This window comes from Cyprinodon tularosa, unplaced genomic scaffold (assembly GCF_016077235.1).
Source record: "Cyprinodon tularosa strain WSP-4 unplaced genomic scaffold, ASM1607723v1 ctg214, whole genome shotgun sequence".
NCBI lineage: Eukaryota > Metazoa > Chordata > Actinopteri > Cyprinodontiformes > Cyprinodontidae > Cyprinodon > Cyprinodon tularosa.
In genome coordinates this window covers 805,254-829,257 of record NW_024038796.1, presented here as the reverse complement: position 1 = coordinate 829,257, position 24,004 = coordinate 805,254, and the positions used below count along the sequence as shown (strand labels likewise).

Genomic DNA, 24,004 nt, shown 5'->3' with positions numbered 1-24,004 from the left:
CCAGCACTGCGCGTCGATGCCGGAAAAGATCCTGGAGAGGCGGCTGAGGGTGGCTGTCGCTAACAGCCAGGACCCTTGCTTCTCCTCACCTGCAGCCGTTGCGGCGGCGGGTGAAAACCATCCGCCGCTAGCCTCTAAGAGCTGGGCGGACGTGATGGAAGAGGAGTACCCGTCCATGCCTCCTCTGTTTGAGGGCCTTATGGACAGCGGGAAACTCGATGCAGACATCGACGAAACGGAGGGTGACGCTAACTCCGACCTCCTGGAACTGGAGGACATGGAGGAGGAGGAGGAGGACTCGACCTTCCCGGGTCATCACTCCAGGCCTCCAAGCGGGGCAGAAGTCACCTCCCCGGGGGATAGTGATCTGTACGATGTGTGCAGACGGGCGGCTTTAAAGCTGAACATCCCCTGGCCTGCAGCGCAGGATTCAGAAGGAGCAGAACGGGACCTGTACGACGGTAAAAGGCTTCCACCAGCTTTACCACCAGCAAAGCAACTTTTACCAGCCGTTCCTGCGTGCATGAGAGAAATGAGCCGTTTCTGGTCCAGCCCATTTAAGAGTAAGCTTCCCACCAAGGGCTTCTCTAAGCTGGAGATACAGGGCATGGGTGAGCTGGGGCTGGCCGAACCCCCAGCTGTAGAGCCTTCAGTGGCTTACCACCTCCACCCTAACCGCAGATCGGTTTCAGCATCCTCAAACATCTCGCTCCCAGGTAAAATGGACCGCCTCACAGCCTCCATTTACCAAAGGATGTACAGATATGCGGGTCAGTCAGTGTGCTCACTTAACGCGGTTACACTGCTGTCTGCGTACCAAGGTGAAATCCTGGAGGAGATGGGGCGTCAACTTGACTCGGGGACACCTAACCCCAGTCTATGGGATGAGATCTGTGTGGTGAACGATCTCATCTTGCGCTCCTCTAGAGGTGCTGTTCAAGGTTGTGGTCGGGTCATGGGTCTGGCGGTCTCAGGGGAAAGAGGCCTATGGTTAAACCTGTCAGGCCTGAGTGACTCCCAGAAGGCCGAGATCATGGATGCGCCCTATGACCCGACAAAAGGTCTATTTGGCCCCTCCTTGGAGAAGATGAGGGAGACGAGTACCCTCAGAAAACAGGAGGGAGAGGCTTTTAACCTTTGTTTGCCTCGTAAGCCCAGCCAAACCCCCCCACAGGGACCCAGACCTGGGTTTGCGGCTGCTGCAGTGAGAGTACGGCAAGGTGGAGCCAAGCCTTCAAGGAGACCTGCCACACAATCCACCCAGCAAAGCAAAGCGGAGAACCCAAGACCATGGGGGAAGCACTCTTTTGCAGCGGCCGCTGCAAAAAATCGTCCATCCCACCCTGGGGAGAGCAAGAAAAAGCGGGCAACCTAACCCCACTGTTAACCATCTCCCCTCTGAAGAGAAGGTTTCCAGGCACCAGGGAAAACTTCTCTGTCCAGGATTCAGATGCTCCTGTAGTTCCCAGTTCACCAGGAGGCATGTTAAATTCTCCCTCTCACGTTCAGAGAGAAGACATTTTGGGGTGGAGGACACAGTGTCACAAAACACTCCACAGCACGTTATCAGTGTCACCAAGCACTCAGCTGTGCCCCATGTTACAAAGTGTTGTTCAGGGGGAATTAGAGAAAATAAACACAGCTTTTCTGCAGCCAGGCATGTTGCCAAGGGCAGAAAGCCCCCCACAAAAAAGAAAAAAATTAACACAAATGGCTCTCTGCCACTCCCCTCTGCGCCCAGCAGAGGGAGCTCGCGCTCTTTACAAGAGAGCCGAGCGCAGCAGTACAGAGGGGATGACGTCACTTAGCAGCGACGCTTCTCCTCTCTCTGCTCGGGCAGATCAGTGGCGCGCATGCGCTGTCTCTCCATGGGTTTTGCATACAATCTCCAAGGGTTACAGACTGCAGTTTTCCACGAGACCTCCGAGATTCAACGGAGTGCTCTCCTCGGTTGCCACCGGGGATTCAGCTCACGTCCTGAAAGACGAAATAGCATCCCTGTTAGAGAAAAAAGCGATCAGAGTTGTACCGGACGAGGAGGTTCGTCAGGGCTTCTACTCGCGCTATTTTCTCATTCCAAAGAAAGACGGCGTATCACTACGCCCCATTCTCGACCTGCGTGTGTTAAACAGACACTTACGCAGATATACATTCAGGATGCTCACACACAAAGCACTGTGCCGTTCCATCCGTCCGGGGGATTGGTTTGTAACCATCGACCTCGCGGACGCCTATTTTCACATCTCCATTTACCCCCCACACAGAAAGTTTCTCAGGTTCGCTTATCAGAGCGCAGCCTACGAGTTTCAGACCATCCCGTTCGGGCTGTCATTAGCCCCGAGGGTGTTCAGCAAGTGTGTGGAGGCGGCGCTGTCCCCTCTGAGGATGCGCGGGATCAGAATATTTTCGTACATAGACGATTATCTAATCTGCTCTCGGTCAAGCGAGCAGGCAGTCAGCGACTCCCTGGCAGTGATCAACCACCTCATCAACCTCGGGTTCAGGATAAATCAAGCCAAAAGTCGCCTGACTCCCGTGCAATGCACGGAGTATTTGGGTCTCAAAATAAACTCCCTCTCTTATCGTGTCACACTATCAGAGGGGAGAATCCTGTCATTCACCCAGTGCATGACGCGTTTTCAGTCGGGAAACGTCGTTACATTCAGACTGTGCCTGCGGCTCCTCGGTCTTATGGCATCCGTGATTTCAGTGGTCCATCTGGGGCTTCTGATGATGAGGGACTTTCAGCGGTGGGTCGCCTCGCTGCGACTCTGTCCCCGCCGTCATCTGTGCCGCAGAGTAAAAGTGACACAGGCATGCATGGCGGCTCTTCAGCCCTGGAGAGACCCGACGGTTCTCACGTCGGGCGTCCCGCTGGGGACCGTAGCATCCAGGGTTACCATGACGACCGATGCTTCCCTGACAGGTTGGGGCGCAACTATGATGGGCAGAGCGGTGAATGGCATATGGTCGCCGAGAATGAGGCGGCTTCACATCAACATGCTGGAACTGCACGCAGTGTTCCTAGCTCTGAAGCACTTCATGCCATATGTGATGGGTCGCCACGTCTTGGTAAAGACCGACAACTCCACTGTGGTGGCTTATATCAACCGTCAGGGCGGCACCAGGTCCCTGCAATTACGCAGACTGGCCAGGGACATAATTATGTGGAGCAGCACCAGAGTTCTGTCGCTCAGAGCAACGCACGTAGCGGGAATTCTGAACAGAGGGGCCGATCTTTTATCCAGAGGGAACCCTCTCTATGGGGAATGGAAGCTGCATCCACAGGTGGTGGAGCAGATCTGGCAGAGATACGGACGGGCTGCCGTAGATCTCTTCGCCTCATGGGAAAACACTCATTGCCCGCTGTTTTTCTCCCTGTCAGACCAAGACGCTCCACTGGGTATGGACGCGCTGGCGCACCCATGGCCAGACGCGTTGCTTTATGCTTTCCCTCCTCTCAGCCTGATATCCCCAACTCTAGTCAGAGTGAGGGAACAGGGGCTGTCTTTGATTCTGGTGGCTCCCTGGTGGCCATCGAAGCCCTGGGTGGCAGAGATAATCCAAGTCCTGTCAGCCGAACCATGGCCCCTCCCCGTTCGAAGGGACCTGCTGTCTCAGGCTCAAGGGGAGATTTATCATCCACACCCAGATCACCTGGCTCTCTGGGCCTGGCCCGTGAAAGGTAGAATTTAAATGCAACAGGCCTCCTCCCAGAGGTGATCGACACCATACAGAATGCTAGGGCTTCTTCTACTCGCTATCTTTACAGTGGTAAATGGCGAGTGTTTGAGGAATGGTGTGAGGAAAAACAGACCATTCCTTTTCAGTGTTCAGTGGGGGACGTGCTCTGCTTTCTGCAGAGCTTGTTGGAGAAGGGTAAGGCTTTTTCAACAATTAAGGTTTATTTAGCCGCAATCTCTGCTTGTCATGTAGGGTTTGGTGATAAACCTGTGGGGAAGCACCCCTTAGTGTGTCGTTTTATGAGAGGGGCCCGACGTAAGTTACCAGTTTCTAAGCCTCTGGTGCCATTATGGGATCTCTCTCTGGTGTTGGATGCCCTCTGTCATCACCCATTTGAACCTTTGGAGGGTGTTGGCTTAAAGTTCCTTTCATTGAAAACTGCCCTGCTCTTAGCGTTGGCTACGGCTAAGAGGGTGAGTGAGTTGCATGCACTTTCAGTCAGTCCGGCCTGTTTACAGTGGGCACCCGGGCTCTCTAAGGTGTGCTTGAGACCCAACCCGGCTTTTGTGCCGAAGGTGTTGGATTCAGCATATAGGTGTTCGATGGTGGAATTGCTGGCATTCCATCCACCCCCTTTCTCTTCTGCAGATGAGCAGAAGCTTCATTGCTTATGTCCAGTGAGAGCTTTAAGAGCTTATGTGGACAGGACAGCCTGTTTTAGAAGAGCTGACCCTCTGTTTGTATCCTGGGCTACTGCTCATAAGGGCAAACCTGTCTCCCGCCAAAGATTAGCACACTGGGTTGTGGAGGCTATATCTCTGGCATATAGGTGCGCAGGATCAGAGCCCCCTAAAGGGGTGAGGGCCCATTCTACCAGAAGCATGGCCACCTCTTGGGCTTTGTTCCGTGGTGTGTCAGTTCAGGACATCTGTGCTGCAGCCAGTTGGGCTACGCCGCACACATTTGTGAGGTTTTACAGGCTGGATGTGGCCCGGCCATCGCTAGCACACTCAGTGCTTGGAGTAGGGATGTTAGGGTCCAACTGAGACCTGGGTTGTGATTCCTATCATATATGGCTTTGGGGTCATCATGCAATCCGGGAGTGGGCTATATCTCCCATAGTGAAACACCGAGCGAAGTTAGAAAAAGAACGTTGGGTTACTTAACGTAATCCCTGGTTCTTTGATAACAGAGTGAGGTGTTTCACCAACACATCCCTTTTTGCATGGGCACGGAAAGAAACCTGCCTAGAATGAGTTGAGGCGGGTAGGTTGGCCGTGATCTAGCTGGTGGGTGGAGCCACGGACACGGCTCAACCTGTCTGTCTCAGACAGACGTGATGTCATTGGAGCTTCCGTAGTTGGTAACGCCAAGGCGATTCCCATAGTGAAACACCTCACTCTGTTATCAAAGAACCAGGGATTACGTTAAGTAACCCAACGATACACATGCATATTTTTATCCTTTGCGGGCTGTGCTTTTATTTTGTTTTATTTACTTTTATTTATTTTAGTTATTTTATCTTTTTGTGCAGCACTTTGAAAACCTTGTGTTTATTTAAACCGTGCTATATAAATAAAGTGGATTGGATTGGATTGGAAAACAGTATCCCAAAACCTCCTGATGCCAACAAGATCCTTTTCTGCGTCCTCACCTGTTACTTCATGAAAATCTCATTTAGGATGTCTGTTGATGAAATGCTCAGCCTCCATCTCCTCTGACCAATGATTTGTCACACAATCATAATGGTAAAACTTTCCATAACTTTGTTGTCGTTATGGATCTTGATGACAATTAGATGTCGCTACTGCATGCCTTCAACAGCTTTGCAGAATTTTCTTTCATCTGTATCCTGCTGATTATTTATGGTGGCGAGTCATTAAGCAGCTTTTTTGTTACAATGTCACTGGGTTAAAACCTTTTAAGTATGATACCATTTAAATATGATTTTTTTTTTTTACTTTTTTTTTTATACAGAAGGGAACAAGAAGGGATGGAAACAAAATAAAAAGATATAGTACCCTTTAGGGGTGGAACAGTTCACAAAATCCACGGTTCGGTTCGGTTCGATTCACGGTTTCTGGTCACGGTTTTCGGTTCGATTCGATACATGTTGATTGTTACACCGAAATCCCATTAAAAATTATGAAATTAATGAAAAAATCCCCCCAAAAATAATGGATTGTAATTATTTTAAATGATCCACGGAAACCCTGGATCATTTCCGTATGTTTTGCTGCTTTGAATTTAATCATCTGGCGCATGCTGTCAGGTTACATGCTCTCTACCATCTCCAAGGAACTCAGAGGGGAGCAGACGAAGCCACAGTGGGGGCTGTAGGCTTTGCTTTGAGCAGCCGGTCTGGAGCGCAGCGGGGGTTGCTGACGGAGTATGAGGGATTTCGGGGTTAGCATGACATGTTGCTGTTAGCATAAACAAAACGTGTTGCACAATGCTTGCACACTGTTGCACTTTTATCCACAACTTTCTTTCCGCTGTCATCGTAGGTCACTCTAAGTGCAAAGCGCTCCCATACAGCAGACCTATAAAGTGCTGCTGGCGCGTCTTCCAACTCCTGTTCTTTCCCACTCGCCAGTCTGACACAATTCTACACAACAACTGATTTTTTTCTGCTACACCCGGCTAAGCTGCTTCACTTCTTCTTCTTGTTTACTACTGGTGGTTCGCTTTGGTCGCAGTACCGCCACCTTCTGCTCTGGAATGTAAACGCTTCGCCTATGAGAAAAAGGAGCAGCGCATGAACCGAACGAAACGCGCGAATCGAACCGAACGATTCTGACTGTTTTCATAAATCGTCCCATCCCTAATACCCTTTAGGATCCACTTGGAAAAACTGAAACATATTTTAAAAATTCCTTTTAGTTGGTTTTATAAATGACTAAAACACCACCAATCATTACAGGTGCTGGTCATAAAATTAGAATATCATGAAAAAGTAGATTGATTTCAGTAATTCCATTTAAAAAGTGAAACTTGTATATTATATTCATACATTACATACAAACTCATATATTTCAGATGTTTATTTTGTTTAATTTTGATGATTACAAATGACAACAAATGAAAATCTCAAATTCATCATATCAGAAAATTAGAATATTACTGAAGACCAATAAAAACAAAGGATTTATAGAAATGTTGGCCAACTGAAAAGTATGAACATGAAAAGTATGAGCATGTACAGCACTCAGTATTTAGTTGGGCCTCCTTTGGCCTGTATTACTGCAGCAATGCGGCGTGGCATGGAGTCGATCAGTCTGTGGCACTGCTCAGGTGTTATGATAGCCCAGGTTGCTCTAATAGTGGCTTTTAGCTCTTCTGAATTGTTGGGTCTGGTGTATTGCATCTTCTTCTTCACAATACCCCATAGATTTTCTATGGGGTTAAGGTCAGGAGAGTTTGCTGGCCAATTAAGAACAGGGATACCATGGTCCTTCAACCAGGTACTGGTAGCTTTGGCACTGTGTGCAGGTGCCAAGTCCTGTTGGAAAATGAAATCTGCATCTCCAAAAAGTTGGTCAGCTGCAGGAAGCATGAAGTGCTCTAAAACTTCCTGGTATGTGGCTGCGTTGACCCTGGACCTCAGAAAACACAATGGACCAACACCAGCAGATGACATGGCACCCCAAACCATCACTGACTGTGGAAACTTTACACTGGACTTCAAGCAACGTGGATGAAGTGCCTCTCTTCTTTTCCTCCAGACTCTGGGACCTTGATTTCCAAAGGAAATGCAAAATTTACTTTCATCAGAGAACATGACTTTGGACCACTCACCAGCAGTCCAGTCCTGTTTCTCTTTAGCCCAGGCAAGACGCTTCTGACGCTGTCTGTGGTTCAAGAGTGGCTTGACACAAGGAATGCGACAGCAGAAACCCATGTCTTTCATACGTCTGTGTGTGGTGGTTCTTGAAGCACTCACTCCAGCTGCAGTCCACTCTTTGTGAATCTCCCCCACATTTTTGAATGGGTTTTGTTTCACAATCCTCTCCAGGGTGCGGTTATCTCTCTTGCTTGTACACTTTTTTCGACCACATCTTTTCCTTCCCTTCGCCTCTCTATTAATGTGCTTGGACACTGAGCTCTGTGAACAGCCAGCCTCTTTAGCGATGACCTTTTGTGTCTTGCCCTCCTTGTGCAAGGTGTCGATGGTCGTCTTTTGGACAACTGTCAAGTCAGCAGTCTTCCCCATGATTGTGTAGCCTATAGAACTAGACTGAAAGACCATTTAAAGGCTTTTGCAGGTGGTTTGAGTTAATTAGCTGATTAGAGTGTGGCACCAGGGGCCATCAATTTTGAACCTTTTCACAATATTCTAATTTTCTGATATGATGAATTTGAGATTTTCATTTGTTGTCATTTGTAATCATCAAAATTAAACAAAATAAACATCTGAAATATATGAGTTTGTATGTAATGTATGAATATAATATACAAGTTTCACTTTTTAAATGGAATTACTGAAATCAATCTACTTTTTCATGATATTCTAATTTTATGACTGCTGACTTGACAGTTGTCCAAAAGACGACCATCGACACCTTGCACAAGGAGGGCAAGACACAAAAGGTCATCGCTAAAGAGGCTGGCTGTTCACAGAGCTCAGTGTCCAAGCACATTAATAGAGAGGCGAAGGGAAGGAAAAGATGTGGTCGAAAAAAGTGTACAAGCAAGAGAGATAACCGCACCCTGGAGAGGATTGTGAAACAAAATCCATTCAAAAATGTGGGGGAGATTCACAAAGAGTGGACTGCAGCTGGAGTGAGTGCTTCAAGAACCACCACACACAGACGTATGAAAGACATGGGTTTCTGCTGTCGCATTCCTTGTGTCAAGCCACTCTTGAACCACAGACAGCGTCAGAAGCGTCTTGCCTGGGCTAAAGAGAAACAGGACTGGACTGCTGGTGAGTGGTCCAAAGTCATGTTCTCTGATGAAAGTAAATTTTGCATTTCCTTTGGAAATCAAGGTCCCAGAGTCTGGAGGAAAAGAAGAGAGGCACTTCATCCACGTTGCTTGAAGTCCAGTGTAAAGTTTCCACAGTCAGTGATGGTTTGGGGTGCCATGTCATCTGCTGGTGTTGGTCCATTGTGTTTTCTGAGGTCCAGGGTCAACGCAGCCACATACCAGGAAGTTTTAGAGCACTTCATGCTTCCTGCAGCTGACCAACTTTTTGGAGATGCAGATTTCATTTTCCAACAGGACTTGGCACCTGCACACAGTGCCAAAGCTACCAGTACCTGGTTGAAGGACCATGGTATCCCTGTTCTTAATTGGCCAGCAAACTCTCCTGACCTTAACCCCATAGAAAATCTATGGGGTATTGTGAAGAAGAAGATGCAATACACCAGACCCAACAATTCAGAAGAGCTAAAAGCCACTATTAGAGCAACCTGGGCTATCATAACACCTGAGCAGTGCCACAGACTGATCGACTCCATGCCACGCCGCATTGCTGCAGTAATACAGGCCAAAGGAGGCCCAACTAAATACTGAGTGCTGTACATGCTCATACTTTTCATGTTCATACTTTTCAGTTGGCCAACATTTCTATAAATCCTTTGTTTTTATTGGTCTTCAGTAATATTCTAATTTTCTGATATGATGAATTTGAGATTTTCATTTGTTGTCATTTGTAATCATCAAAATTAAACAAAATAAACATCTGAAATATATGAGTTTGTATGTAATGTATGAATATAATATACAAGTTTCACTTTTTAAATGGAATTACTGAAATCAGTCTACTTTTTCATGATATTCTAATTTTATGACCAGCACCTGTGTGTATATATATATATATATATATATATATATATATATATATATATATATACACTATATTGCCAAAAGTATTTGCTCACCTGCCTTGACTCACATATGAGCTTAAGTGACATCCCGTTCCTAATCCATAGGGTTCAATATGACGTCGGTCCACCCTTTGCAGCTAGAACAGCTTCAACTCTTCTGGGAAGGCTGTCCACAAGGTTTAGGAGTGTGTTTATGGGAATTTTTGACCATTCTTCCAGAAGCGCATTTGTGAGGTCGCACACTGATGTTGGACGAGAAGGCCTGGCTCTCAGTCTCCGCTCTAATTCATCCCAAAGGTGTTCTATCGGGTTGAGGTCAGGACTCTGTGCAGGCCAGTCAAGTTCATCCACACCAGACTCTGTCATCCATGTCTTTATGGACCTTGCTTTGTGCACTGGTGCACAGTCATGTTGGAAGAGGAAGGGGCCAGCTCCAAACTGTTCCCACAAAGTTGGGAGCATGGAATTGTCCAAAATGTCTTGGTATGCTGAAGCATTCAGAGATCCTTTCACTGGAACTAAGGGGCCAAGCCCAGCTCCTGAAAAACAACCCCACACCATAATCCCCCCCTCCACCAAACTTTACACTTGGCACAATGCAGTCAGACAAGTACCGTTCTCCTGGCAACCGCCAAACCCAGACCCGTCCATCAGATTGCCAGATGGAGAAGCGCGATTCGTCACTCCAGAGAACGCGTCTCCACTGCTCTAGAGTCCAGTGGCGGCGTGCTTTACACCACCGCATCCGACGCTTTGCATTGCACTTGGTGATGTATGGCTTGGATGCAGCTGCTCGCCCATGGAAACCCATTCCATGAAGCTCTCTGCGCACTGTTCTTGAGCTACATGAAGTTTGGAGGTCTGTAGTGATTGACTCTGCAGAAAGTTGGCGACCTCTTCGCACTATGCGCGTCAGCATCCGCTGACCCCGCTCCGTCAGTTTACGTGGCCTACCACTTCGTGGCTGAGTTGCTGTCGTTCCCAAACACTTCCATTTTCTTATAATACAGCTGACAGTTGACTGTGGAATATTTAGGAGCGAGGAAATTTCACGACTGGATTTGTTGCACAGGTGGCATCCTATCACAGTTCCACGCTGGAATTCACTGAGCTCCTGAGAGCGACCCATTCTTTCACAAATGTTTGTAAAAACAGTCTGCATGCCTAGGTGCTTGAATTTATACACCTGTGGCCATGGAAGTGATTGGAACACCTGATTCCAATAATTTGGATGGGTGAGCAAATACTTTTGGCAATATAGTGTATATGTGTGTATATATATATATATATATATATATATATATATATATATATATATATATATACATATATATATACATACACACTCTTACTTCCACACCATGCCTAGTATATAGGATGTTAACCAGGTTTTACACAGATTTTTTATTTTTTTGTATGAGGATGGTCATTGATAGGAAACAAAGTGAAAAGCACTTTAAAAAAAAAAAAACAGTTTTGTACTTAGATGTGGCGAGATTACTTTAGGCGATCTTTTATCATATTGATTAGTCCAGTTGTGTTGCTGACCGAGCTCTGACGAATGATGAACATATAAGCTTACAGGCTAAGCTAACGATCTGTATTGTATTGGGAAAGCTGGTGAGACTGCATTTATAGTAATTTTAGCCCCGCTAATGGAGGACGTTAGCCCGCCTCAGCTCCTAATATACCTATTTAATACTTAATGGTACTTATAGCAGGAAGAGCGAAACATGTTGAATGTTGCTCCTCTATTATAATACCTGTAACTAGTTCTTAATAACAATTTTGACTCTGCCAAAGTCTAACCTGCAGTCTGAAGCTACTAACATAAATTGACCACAGGATTGTGATTGATGGGGTTTTCTCTTCCTTTAATCCAAACTGCAGATACCCATCTGTTAGTATTATTATTTAAAGCAAACATAAAGGGTTATGTGTTGTAATTCTGCTGTGTGCTGCTTGCTTTACTAACAGAATGCATCTTATTTTGTTGCTCTAACAGTTAAAATTTCCTCTCACCCTTTGGCTATGCTTCAGATTCTTTCTCTGGGGAAACTTCTCTGCTGGGTTGTGATTTATTAACTCATCCTTCTGGTGGCAGCCAGCTTATTTCTGCACTCCCTTCCTCCTCTGGCCCTCCTGGCTGTGGCTCCAGATCCTGTCTGGAGGAGCTGCAACCCAGTCAGGCTGCCGGTAAGAAAACAGTTCTGCATCACAACATTTGCTCACTATGTTAGCCATGCAATTAAGAACCTTAGAAGGAAGATGTAGCTTAGCTTGGGGAGCCTTGATTTCTGGAATAAGAATCTGAAAACGATGTAATGCAGATTTTTAAACCTGACTTCTATGTGGACCTTCTCTGTTTTCAATGTGCATGCAGACTTCTTTCTTCCTGGCTTTCCTCCCCTTCTGAATTAACTTTTTCCTCCGTCCATTTCTACCTCCTACTGTATGTTCTTCCTTCATCCCAGACTCTTCTTTCCTCTTGTCTGGTGTGAAAAAGGGCAGTGATGATGAGTTTGACCCCATTCCTGTGATCATTCCAAAAAATTCAAACCAAGGTAAGTTTGAAAGAATTGCAAGGATTTCGCTCACACCTGCTGAAACCACAGGAATGAATGACTCCACCCCTGTTTAATTTAGCCTAGCTTGTATTAGTGATCATCAGTGTGTGTTTAACACCAACATCCCCAGCCCACTGCTCATTGCAGACATCTTTTCTTTCCTTCAGCCAAAGGTTACCTGCCATAGTTTCATAGATTAAATGCGTATAGGCTCTGTGTATAATCTATATGAAGACACTTCATGTTAGAGTGAAACTTCCTCACCTATATTGAAGCAGCTGTATAAACATGATCCCAGCTTATTCTTTGCTTCTTTCTCTTTCTGCCTCTGTTCATGCATTATTTTCTTCTTTCTGCTCTGCCATCATTTCCCTTCATCCTCATAATTTCCTTACTCATAACTTTATTCATACAATCCCTATCATTGACTTTTTCTTTTGCTTGTCTTTCAAAACCTCCCTCGGCTCCTCCATGTCCATTTCTGTCTCCTTCTCTCCTTCTTTCTGGCACGTTTTTTCAGGTGGTCACTCTCACAGCAACAGTGGCACTTCGGAGTCCAGCATCCCCAACTTGGCGCGTTCCCTTCTGCTGGTGGATCAGCTCATCGACCTCTAGAGGGGTGGGAGAGGTCGAAGGGGCAGAGTGCAATCATAAAAACAAACAAAAAAGGCTGTTGGGGAGAGGGGGACACAGATGGGTTACTGTAGCAACTTTTGAAGGGAGGAAAAGCCATCATGGATTGGTTCAGTAGAGCCATTCTGTTTATGCCTCCTTGGCCTCAACTCCATCTCTAGCAGCGTGATAAGCTGGTTTCATGCATCTCTGCTGGCCGTCGACATTTTCACGCTGGTATTTTTATTTTATTTTTTCTGTTAATGCCTGAGCATATCGTCTGCTTCTGTCCTTGCTTCATCACTGTCTTTTTTTTTTCATGCTTCCTTGTTCTTGCAATAATGTCCCTCCTGATTTTACACCCATTGTTGTTACATCTGTCATTGCGTGCATTGCCTGATCACAGCTCCTTTGTGCTTACCTTTTTTTGTGAGTGATTACATTTAAAGCTTTGATATGATGCTATTTGTAAGATGTCAGACCTTACATGAAGGTAGACCTAGAAAAGCAATTTCCAATAGAATATTTAGACTAATGCTACATTCATACCTAAAGCAGCAGAGGCAGCTGGAGCAGCTAGTTTACATGCAAAGTCAAAGGTTGACGCTCATCAAGGCGCAATAAAACGTCCCGCAGCTCGTTTTGAGCGGCAGGTGCAGCGCGTCTGAGCGGCTGAAGCAGCGCGTCGTGAGCTTCTGAAGCAGGGCACCGTGAGCTGCTGAGCATCTGACGTGCGGAACGTGCTGCAAACGCAGCTTCTGCTGGAGTTGGAAAAATTTAACTTTTGCTGCTCAACTCGCCACATCAACCAATTAGAGAAGCTGATCTGGGAGCTGGCAGGGAGAGAGACACATCACTGACGATACAGATCACTATGATAACTCCTCTGAAACAGTCTATTAACGCCTAAATTAACTTAAAATGCCAAAATCTGCCGGCAAAACGTGTTCACTTTTATTATCCTCGTGCCTGCAGTTCAGATTACGTTCATGAAAACCACCCTCCAGCCGCTGCGGCAAACTGCAAAGAGGCGCTGGGCCATAGGCTGCTGTTGAATGGGATTCCTAGTGAGAGCGCATCGCTGGTATGTGGGGGTCTGAGCGGTTCTGACAGCTAAATAATATTTGAAGGCAGGATGGTAATCTGGATGAACTGACTGCACAGATTCAGTTTTCACGTGAACTTTCTTAAAGAAAAAACAGTTAAAACGACTTTTTACCCACTGATCACAGCATATATAGCTGCCATTGTTACAGGCAAAGAAGTTATAGGGTAGCTCAGCCCAACGCGCATCAGAGCCACTTTTCCACTGCGCAGCAGGAGCAGCAGAGATGCTTCAGCCGCACGTCAGAACAAAACTTGTACAAGCATCAAAAATGAAGCAGAACACACGTTTTTGCTGCTCTTGCTGCTTGAAGTCTGAACGTAGCATAAGGCATCAACGTTGGACCTTCAGAAACCACTCAGTCATTTCCCACTACACAGATAGGCAGGTAAGGAATGGATCTGTTATAGTGTTCTTTGGCCAAATTCTCTCTAACCTTTGGTTAACTTTGAGGAGAAACATGGTGTCCTGTTCAAAGTTTTAATAGGATCGAAAAGTTTAGAGTTTTAAATAATGTTAGATTGGCTTGCCAAAATATTGATATATATCTTGAACATGATCACATCTTATTCTCCTTGCAAGAACAGTTTGAGAGATTTTATTTATGGATGCTAAGGGATACATAATTCTGAAATGAAAACAAATGGATGCAACCTGTGTATTGAATAGAGGAAGTGCATTATTACAGGTATTCTGTGAAGGCCTCAAGTAGGGCTGCAACAACGAATCGATAAAATCGATAAAAATCGACTTTTAAAAGCGTTGGCAACGAATTTCATCATCGATTAGTTGTGTCGCGCGATTATTGCGTCATCCGCCGCGCCGTCATCACTGCCACTTGACTGAAAGAAGAAGAAAAAAAATATGGCAGAGCGAGTCAGCGCCGTAGGTGCAGTGTTGCCAACTCAGCGACTTTTCAGACCCCTCCAGTGACTATTTTTCAAAAAGGCGACTAGCGACAAATCTGGCGACTTTTTTCGGTGTCACTGGCGGCTTTTGGAGACTCTTAGTGAAAGCATGTATCATTCCTACTCTGCCGTGGGGCGCCTCCCCCACCCCGACCGCGTTTTCCCGCAGGAGTCCCTCTCAGCGCTGCAGTCAGAGCCTCAGCGTCCAGACTGCAAATGAAGCACGCATGCACCGGGATTGACGGCGCAAATTGATCACAATAATTAAAATACCCTGCGCTTTGTAAAGCGAAAAAAGTGATAACATGCAACTTTTTTCAAAAGAAATTAACATGGCACGGAACCACCATGTTTGTTTGGTTTTAAAGTGGGGAAACGTAACGTTAGTTTCTCAGGTAGCTCATCTGATGCTTTCCTTACCGTGTTAGTAGGTTACAGACAGTGATAAGGTTGGCTACTTATTTTACTTTTAATTTCATTTGAATTAGCTTAAGCAGCGTTTATATTTTCTTTATAAATAAATTAACTTTCAAATTATGAGGGCAAGGCTTTTAAAGTTTAAATCTTCTGGCAAAGATAAAGTAAAGAAGATCCTGCAATTTATGGAAGTAAAGCAGAATAAAATCCAGCAAGATCAGTAATATGTCAATTAATTATATGCCACATTCCCATGTAAATATCTGTCTTTGGAGGATGTGTTTTTTAACACCCCTAGTTCTCTCATTTTTATTCCAAATACAATTTATAATTTGAATCACAGGGCTATTTTTATTTCTATGGTTCAGTATTTTCTCAAGTAGCAACTTTAACTGCTATACTTTCCTGTCTTAAAAGGCAGAACTCTTCTAGTCTAAAAAAACTCATTTGTTGAAATGGGGGGGCCTATTGTTTGAACCCCTTAGGGGCTTTTAAAAACAAAAATGTCTTTTTTTGCGCTTTATGAAACAAAGTACCCTATATTTTGTCGATGTACAGCTACATTTCTTATGTAAGTTTGCGTAGTTTTAACACAAACATTTATTTTTCATATTGCACCAGTACAGTTAATGAGAAACCTGTACTTGTGTGCTTGTTTGTTCTGTCTAAAATGTTTATTTTGGAATAAAGAGGTTAATATAAAAAATATTTTTTGTCCGATTCATCGATTAATCGAAAAAATAATCGTCCAATTCATCGATTTTTAAAATAATCGTTAGTTGCAGCCCTAGCCTCAAGGTTAAAAAACTATTTGAAAAAATATTATTTTCAACCTTGTTCTGGTTTATCATGTAAGCGTTGAACAAAATCCATAGAAGATTGTGGTTTTAACATGTCAGAATAAGGCTTAAAGGCTTTATTTTTTCTGGATGAGATGTTAAAGATTTATAAACGATGAAGGTTCTGATCTTTGGTTTTCAACCAAACTCTTTATGACTGATTAGCTTTTACTCCTAAGATGCTCTTCTTAACAACATGTTATGAACGTTTGGATAAAACTGTATTTTCTGTTTGTATTTTTCTCTCATAATTTCTCAAACTAATTTTTTTATGTAACTGGCATGAATTAAACTTTAGCCATAATGAAGCAAAAAGAGATTTTCTAATCCTGCTGTTTGCGACGTGTTATTCCCCTCTCAGGATCAAACTTTTCAGATTACAGCTTCATTACATGAAAAGAGGTATAGAGTAGATGCCCCTAATACCCCCCTCCCTTTTCTTTCAGCCTCTAGCTTACAATGATTCTGATCTTTTCCCATCTCTTCCTACCTAGTTGTACATTGAAGTAAGTTAGCCAGTTTGACTGATTACTGTACATAAAATCATAATAATGAATCCATTTTATTGTGTCTTTTAATGTTACATCATATCATTGCATATTATGTAAAGGTATTTTATGTTACAGTATGGCTGATGTAAGCATTTAGAAAGAAAATGTATGAATGAAGTCTCATAACTGAACATGTAATAACTATACACTTGTGAATAAAGTGTATTTAGAACTGTAAATGGTGACCAAGCTTCTTCAAGAGTCCAAGTTTTAGTCTTATTCGCTCATTTCAGACATTTGGCCTGAGTGTTGGGTTTTTTTTATGCTCTCTATGAATGAAACTGTCCCTAAATGAAGCAGCCGCCTCCTATTGTGCTGCTAGATTCATCTGTTGGTTTTTTAAGAAGCATAATGACAGAAACTCTTCCTGATGTCTCAGATTCACTCATTATTGCTTGTTATTATTCCAGTGTTGAGAAAGATTGGATGGTAGCTGTATTACGTTTGATGAGTATCATTGCTCTTGGTTTTGTGGTACATGCAAAAATCCCACAAAGTTTCACTTTGAATTATGGCTTTTCCTTTGTCACGGAAGTGTATCTACACCGCTATATGTTCTAAGCTTATGTTGAAGGGGACTTTGCCCTGCATTTAACTGAGATCTACACATTTCCTTTTATTATGTTTTGCCCTTGTTAATACAGTGAATTGTTTATGCATTAATCTAGCAATGGCCTTTAAGTTAATTGACTGTTGGAAAAATGAAGCTTCACTAAAAAAAGTAACAACTAACCTATAACATGATACATTTTTAAAACATTAATGAAGTATTAAAGATAAACGTTAGCTAGTAATGTCATGATACACAAAAAGCACACCATGGCTTAGAAAAAACATGTTCCCGCATGTCCTTATGCATCATAAATGGGTATAGTGGATTTCTGCTGTCAGAAAGACAGACTTTTCCTCGGTTATTATTTCCGTAAAACCTGGCTTTAGAATAATTTACAGTAGGAAATTTTGTATATGTGTGAATATTTAACATGCTAAAATTCCAGAAATGTGTACACAATCTAGAGAAAAGTTAGTTTTTACTGTAATTTTTGGCTCCTAAGATTTTTATATATATATATATATATATATATATATATATATATATATATATATATATATATATAAAAGTAAGTATATATATATATATATATATATATATATATATATATATATATATATATATATATATATATATATATATATATATAAAAGTAAGTATAAGAAGAAACGCAAATGTTTGTTTTTGGATCTCAAGGAAAGTTGAGTTATAGTTCAGATATTCTTTCTGTACATTTTTAGGGGGTTTATCTTTTTTTTTTTCCCCTTCAACAACTTATGCTACAAATCACGCTAAAAAGGACCTTTAAGCACCGAAGATTATTTTGCTCGACTTAAACTGCTACTTTTTATGAATCGTTACTTTAAGTATCCAACCAAGTAGGTGACCTTTTACGGCCTGTTGAGCTGAAAATCCTACGATTGTTTTCTCAAGCTGATGAAGGCATCTCTGGTTTTCTAGATTCTTAGTTTTATCATTTAACATTTGTTGTTCTGTGCAACACATGATACCTGCTGATGATGTTAAAATAATTTATATAAATGCAACCTTATTTACATTTTCTTTAAAAATTAGTTTTTTTCTGTTTTGTTTTTTTCCTCATTACATGATGAGTTTCTAAAGGTAATCCTTGAAGGAGGTTAACTTAAGCTGTGGTTAATACAAAATGTGTTGCATTAGAAAGTAAATGATTTAGCACCAGCTAGTTAAAAAGAGCAAAGAAAACGGATGTTTTCCTCTTAATGGCTTCAACTAACATCTCTGCGTGAACTGCAAGCTAACCACTTCTGTCAACACCTTTAAGGTAAGACTAGCCTGTCTTTGCTACTCTGTGCTAACCTGTCCGTCCCTATTTTCAGCTTAACTTTCCTAACTTTTCCTCCTTGTTTCCACAGACCAGCTAATCTCAATTTAAACTCCCCAAACCTTAAATAATTCTCACTAATACCTCCATGTGCTCTTACCAAGTTCCTCCAACATGCTTTAGAGCCTGAGACTGAGATGCTGCCTCTTTAGCTAAATTGTGGAAACAAGTTTCTTGATAATATAGCTGCTAAGCACGTCCATCCTGTGACTTGTTCCTGAGTAGACTGTATTGTTTTGTAGTCGTGTCAGTTTGTCATCGTCCTGTCGTCTTAATAGGCAGATCTGTAGAGATGGTTTGTGGGTCGCAGGTGTGAAGTTTCTCTAAAAGCTGACGGTGAGATTTTAAAAACTCATACCTGCAGTGCTACTGATGTAATGTTTGTTTTTTTATTTGTCTGTGTTGTACAGAAGTGGAAGGGGAGAGTAATGGCTACACTGTGCTGGAAGAGGGTCAAGAGACTGAAGACATTGAAGAGAATGATCTCAACAAAGAAGACTATGAGCATTCTAGCGATGAAGATGTGGAGAATGCTGCAGGTAAAGAGGAGGAGGGCACAGCAGGCGAGGGTCATGTTGCTGCTCAGGACTGCAGTGGCTCTAGGCCATTGCTGATGGACTCTGATGATGAAGAAGAACATGGACCTCTGGTAGCTCCATATTCAGCCCTGCCCCCCAATACCACACCAGTACAACCACCCGCTACCTTCCCTCAGTCCACATCAAGCACCTTTGCTCATAATAATTCCTGGGATGTACCAGAGAGCGGTGTCACTCCAGATGTCTTTTCCAAAGCCCCTTTTCCAACTTCCCAGGAGGATTCAGCCGATGTTTTTGCCAATGCGCCTTTTCCACGCGCTCCTCTCGTAGCACCGCAGCAGCTGGATGTGTTCTCACAGGCTCCCTTCGGAAAAAGAAAGGAGTTCTCAGCTACACCGCCGAAGACCTCATACCCCCAACCAGCTGGAGGCCAGGCTTTGACCTCTGATCAGGGAGTGCTGGGACAGGTTGCTCAACAACCGTTCCGCCCTCAAGCTCTGACCAAATATTCCCGCCACTTTGAAGGACCTGGTCCCGAGCGGCCGGGAGCAGCTCCCAATGTGAGCAGACAAGCAGTCGAACCGCTTCAGTCATGGACGTCAGAAATTAACACTGTAGACCCGTTTGTGTCTGCACCCTTTCACCTGAAGGCACCGCAAGACAAGCCCTGAACACACGCACAGAGCTTATCGGCAATTTTCACCCATGAAATATGCAAACTGCAATAGGCTTCCTGCATGCTGTCACCAGCGCTGCAGCTGGACTGCAGGCCTCCATCACATCTCGTTCTCAACCTTCCTACATTAGATCAGGCAGGGCAGGTTTTCCTTCCCAACTCTTAGGTTCTTTTTACTCTTGGCATGCACAGAGACAATGTTGGGGTTAACCATTTGAATCCTTTCCTGACTACCTCAGTTACTTACTGTGAGGGAGTTTGTGCTGAAGCTATAGCAAAATTATTTTCTGCACATTGAAGATTGACTGTAAAACTGTGATCTAAATATCCCACTCATTCATTGCAGTGCTTATCGGAGTGAGAGAAATTGTCAATTTCACTTGAAAGGTGAAACTTTCTTTTCATTCTCTTAAGGTGTAATCCAAATATTTTGGAATACACCTTAAGAGAATGAAATATCCAAATTTTACTATGTGTTTTGACAAAAAAAAAAGGTTCAAACCATCTAAATGTCCAGTCTGGGGGCCTTTTAGTCTTACTTGACCTGTTAATAAATTGTATGCTGGAAATAGTCTAAATGGAAACTTCCATTATTAGATATGTTTAAAACAATATGTAAGCATCTTGTTTTATTTTTCCATCTAAATAATTGTTTTCCTCTATAGGCATCATGTATGTCATTGTTTGCTAACAATAGAATGTTTTTTCATTTTATGTATGGCTCAGATTTTACTGTCATTGAAGTAGCTCATGGGTATTTGACATTGTGCTCATCTAGTAGACCCACCCAATGTGTGAAACTTAATTGTTTGCCTTCTTAAAACTGCTGCTTTCACATTTGATTGCACTCGCTTTCAGCTCCAAATACTCCTGCTGTCTTTGGTCTGTGCTTCGTCAGCACTATAATGTAGCCCTATATGAAAAAAAAAAAATCCATGACTTCCAAGACGTGCACAAAGCGATACATTCAAGTCTGTAAAACTGACCCAGAAATGTCTGATAATCTACAGCACTTAATTTTTATAATTCCAGCCAGGGATTGTAATAATTGTGTGGTGTGAGAGCTTGAATAGTGCCTGATTTATTAATTACCCTTAATTTATATTATTCTATATTTTACAAAATATTGGAGGCTTTTTTTTTTGTTTGAGGGGGCTTGTCTGTAGTCTTGCAACACTAATTGTTTCCCACAGTGGCACTTTTAAAAGGGGATCCAAGCTGTGTCAACCTTTCTCTGCTGTGTCATACTTTCTCTGCTGCAGTTCAATTTCTGACCATACAGTCTCACCCAGCCTACACGTATGAAGATTGCACAAAGTGACTGATATGGAGTCAGGGTTCTGCAAGATTCTTTTTTTTTTTTTCTGTCAGCTGTAAAATGGATTTTGATTGCTGATGTACAGGTAGCTGCTGGAGGACGAGCAGAAGAGACTGTTTGACAAAAAAAAAAGCACTCAGATACTTCTTGTGCTGCACAGCCTGCCTTTAAAAATATTTGTCAAACAAAAATAAATGAATGTAAATCAAATTCTGCCCCGATTTATTTTATAATATGCTGCATCATTTACTCATGCACCGTGTGGTTTTAAGCTTTGCTCTTAGTCTTTATGTTCTAGCAGTTAATTGTGAGTCATCGTAACCTGCAAAAATGAACTAAACAAGTAATGGAGTCCTGCTAGTTGCAATTAAATCCCTCCGTAAATAGATTTATTTTATAGAGTCCCTTGAGATCTGGTAGGAAATCAGTATCACAAAAACCAGTAAACACACCAGATAAGTCAGGGATGAAGTTGTGGAGAAGTGTGGCTGGGTTTAGAATATCTTAAAGCTGTAAACATCTTGTGACGCATTGTGCAATTTATAACGTAAAATTGGAACCAGCCAAAACACGGTTATCCAATTGGAGAATAATGGTAGTGTAATGAAAGCGACAGCCCCTTAAAAGTGCTTACATTCCCAGTTCTCACAGACTGGTTTTAACCTTACTTTAAATAACTTGTCGGTATAGTAAATGGTTATAAAACAGGACTGAAAGTTTAACAGTAATATCATCTTAACCAGACAGAGAAGATTACTCAAATTGCAGGGCTGGGATTATCTTTAACTTAGTGGAGAAAGGGCTTAGAAATGAGTCCAGCATAAGGGTCGCAACAATTTCCTACAGAAACTGTAGGGACTCACCCCGTGACAACTGTACACTATACACATAATGAACAAATAGTTTGTCATACAATGCCCCCAAAATAAAGGGAATATGTAAAAAAAACAATATAGCATCCATCTAATCAAACTCCTGTGAAACTGATCAATCTTATCTAAAATTTTGCCTAAAATAGTTGTCAAAAAAATGTGACAACTTTTTAGTGAACTTTTTGAAGAGTTTCAATCTGGTTTAAGAGCTCATCATAGCTCTAACAGCTCAGGTTAAAGACATTAGTGATATTCTTATGGCCTGAGATAATAGACTAGTATTTGTACGGTAATATTTTGTAAGAATTAAGGAAACAGCACTAGGCTGGTTTAAAGCATATTTATCTGACAGATTTCTGTTTGTTCATATTGATAATATATCTTCCTCATGCACTGATCCATGTGGAGTACCAGAGGGATCAATGCCAGGGCCCGTTCTCTATATATATTCACACTAAATAAATGTGACGGATTCTGGAAACTGACTCCAAATCCAGGCCTCTATTGATTAGATTTTTTATCAATTTTTTTTTTTATTAATTAGATTTTTTTGTTTTTATTCTAGAGCACAAAATGGAGATCCTGTTCTTACATTTCATTTACACAAATCCCTGGAAAAGCAGTTATTAATAGAGATTTTCTATTAATAAATATTAGCTAGGCAGTATGTTAAACCTGGATTCTTTCTCATCTCAGATGCCTCCATAATTCATCAGATTTGCAGTCGTCTGTATCACCAATCTGACCTTAGATCAGAAAAAGGTGCAAAATGCAAGAACACTAGCACACCATCGAGATAACATCCCCTTTACTTTGCACTAATGATCATAATTTTGATATCACATGAAATATGTAAAAGCACCTAAAAAGATTTCAGTTCTATTGTTACTGAAGTCCATTAGCTTTTGCGTGTTACTATAGAAACCAATGACTTTTAAATGTTACTCATCTATCCAAATCTGAGTTACTTGTTTTATGTTAATTTGTCTGATAAAGTAACTTATCAAATCATTATTCTTCATTCAGCAAAAAATAAGTCAATTCTAATCCAGATTGTAGAAAGCATTTTGGTGTAAGGTCTGCAAGAATTGTTTACAACTTTGCACAGTTAATGTCTAACTCTTTTTATCTTTTTGTGCTTTTTGATGCACACATATCAGCAATCAGACTTTTCTTATTACTAAACATTATTGTATTCTGCATTAGCACAAGTCTCAGATCCCTGTGTTATAATTTGTGGAAAATGCAAAAAGGCAAAATACATTGTTTTAAAAGGAGCCGGCATCACATTGCATGATCCCATGTGTTGCACGATCTTCTGTTTCTAGTCATGAGCAAGAAAACAATAGAACGAGATTGATTAAATTACACACAGACTGACTTTTTTGAGTCCCTTGATTTTTTTTTAGTTTGTCAGAGTGAAGGGGGCTGAAAACAAAAGCATGCCACACTTTTTGAATTATTTGCAAAGTTAAAAGTTAAAACTTGACTCATATTTTAAAACTGCACTTTTTTTTAAACAAATCACAACAGAATGTATAGTTAACTATGTTTAAGTAATTTGGACACTGATTAAAGGCCCATGTTTATTACAATGATCTGAGTAAATCACGTTGTACGTCAGAAATTTCTACTAACGCTGATTCTGCAGTTATAGACAGTTTTGTCCTGAAATTGTTAAATCAACTCCTCAGTTTTTGTGGTTTTGGTATTTCTCCAGTGAGACAGCTCAATGGGATCCAAATTCCTCAGAATATACAAAGAAAACAGAAAGTCAACATATTTTCTATATCTTTTATATTTGTAGTTGACTTCTTTCAACGAATAATGTAGTTAGAGATGAAATTAGTTATCTGATCTCATCAATTAAGTAGCTGCATAATACAATGAGAATAACAAACCCAGACAGAAACCTTTATTTAAACACAGGAAAATTAATGTAAATATTTTTCAACTTAAAATTGCCTTTAACCAAATCAAATGAAACCTTCTTGGTAATCCACTTCAACAGCTGCAGTCTAAATACTAACTTTGAAAGCATCAAAAATTGAAAATTATTCTCCAAAAAGTTAAATCGTTATTATCAAATACTTAAAAAACAAAAATAGATCAAGTATATGCATTAAAATAATCAACTTACAATCATTAACTTAATGTTGCTTAATGGTT

At 42.1% G+C, this 24,004-nt stretch overlaps 1 protein-coding gene across 5 annotated transcripts in view; it reads left to right on the top strand.

The window, feature by feature from the left end:
• LOC119783949 (AP2-associated protein kinase 1-like) overlaps positions 1-21,173 on the top strand; it is a 39,902-nt gene extending 18,729 nt beyond the window's left edge. For 2 of the 5 annotated variants that reach the window (XM_038285705.1, XM_038285707.1), the window contains 3 exons: positions 11,556-11,711; positions 11,990-12,079; positions 18,841-21,173. In XM_038285705.1, the coding sequence (XP_038141633.1) occupies positions 11,556-11,711; positions 11,990-12,079; positions 18,841-19,640 (1,046 nt within the window). In that variant the 3' untranslated portion in view covers positions 19,641-21,173. Of the gene's footprint in view, positions 1-11,555; positions 11,712-11,989; positions 12,080-12,602; positions 12,751-18,840 lie in introns of those variants that run through there. The other 3 variants (XM_038285709.1, XM_038285706.1, XM_038285708.1) reach the window with 3 other exon arrangements.
• Positions 21,174-24,004: the final 2,831 nt, after the last annotated feature.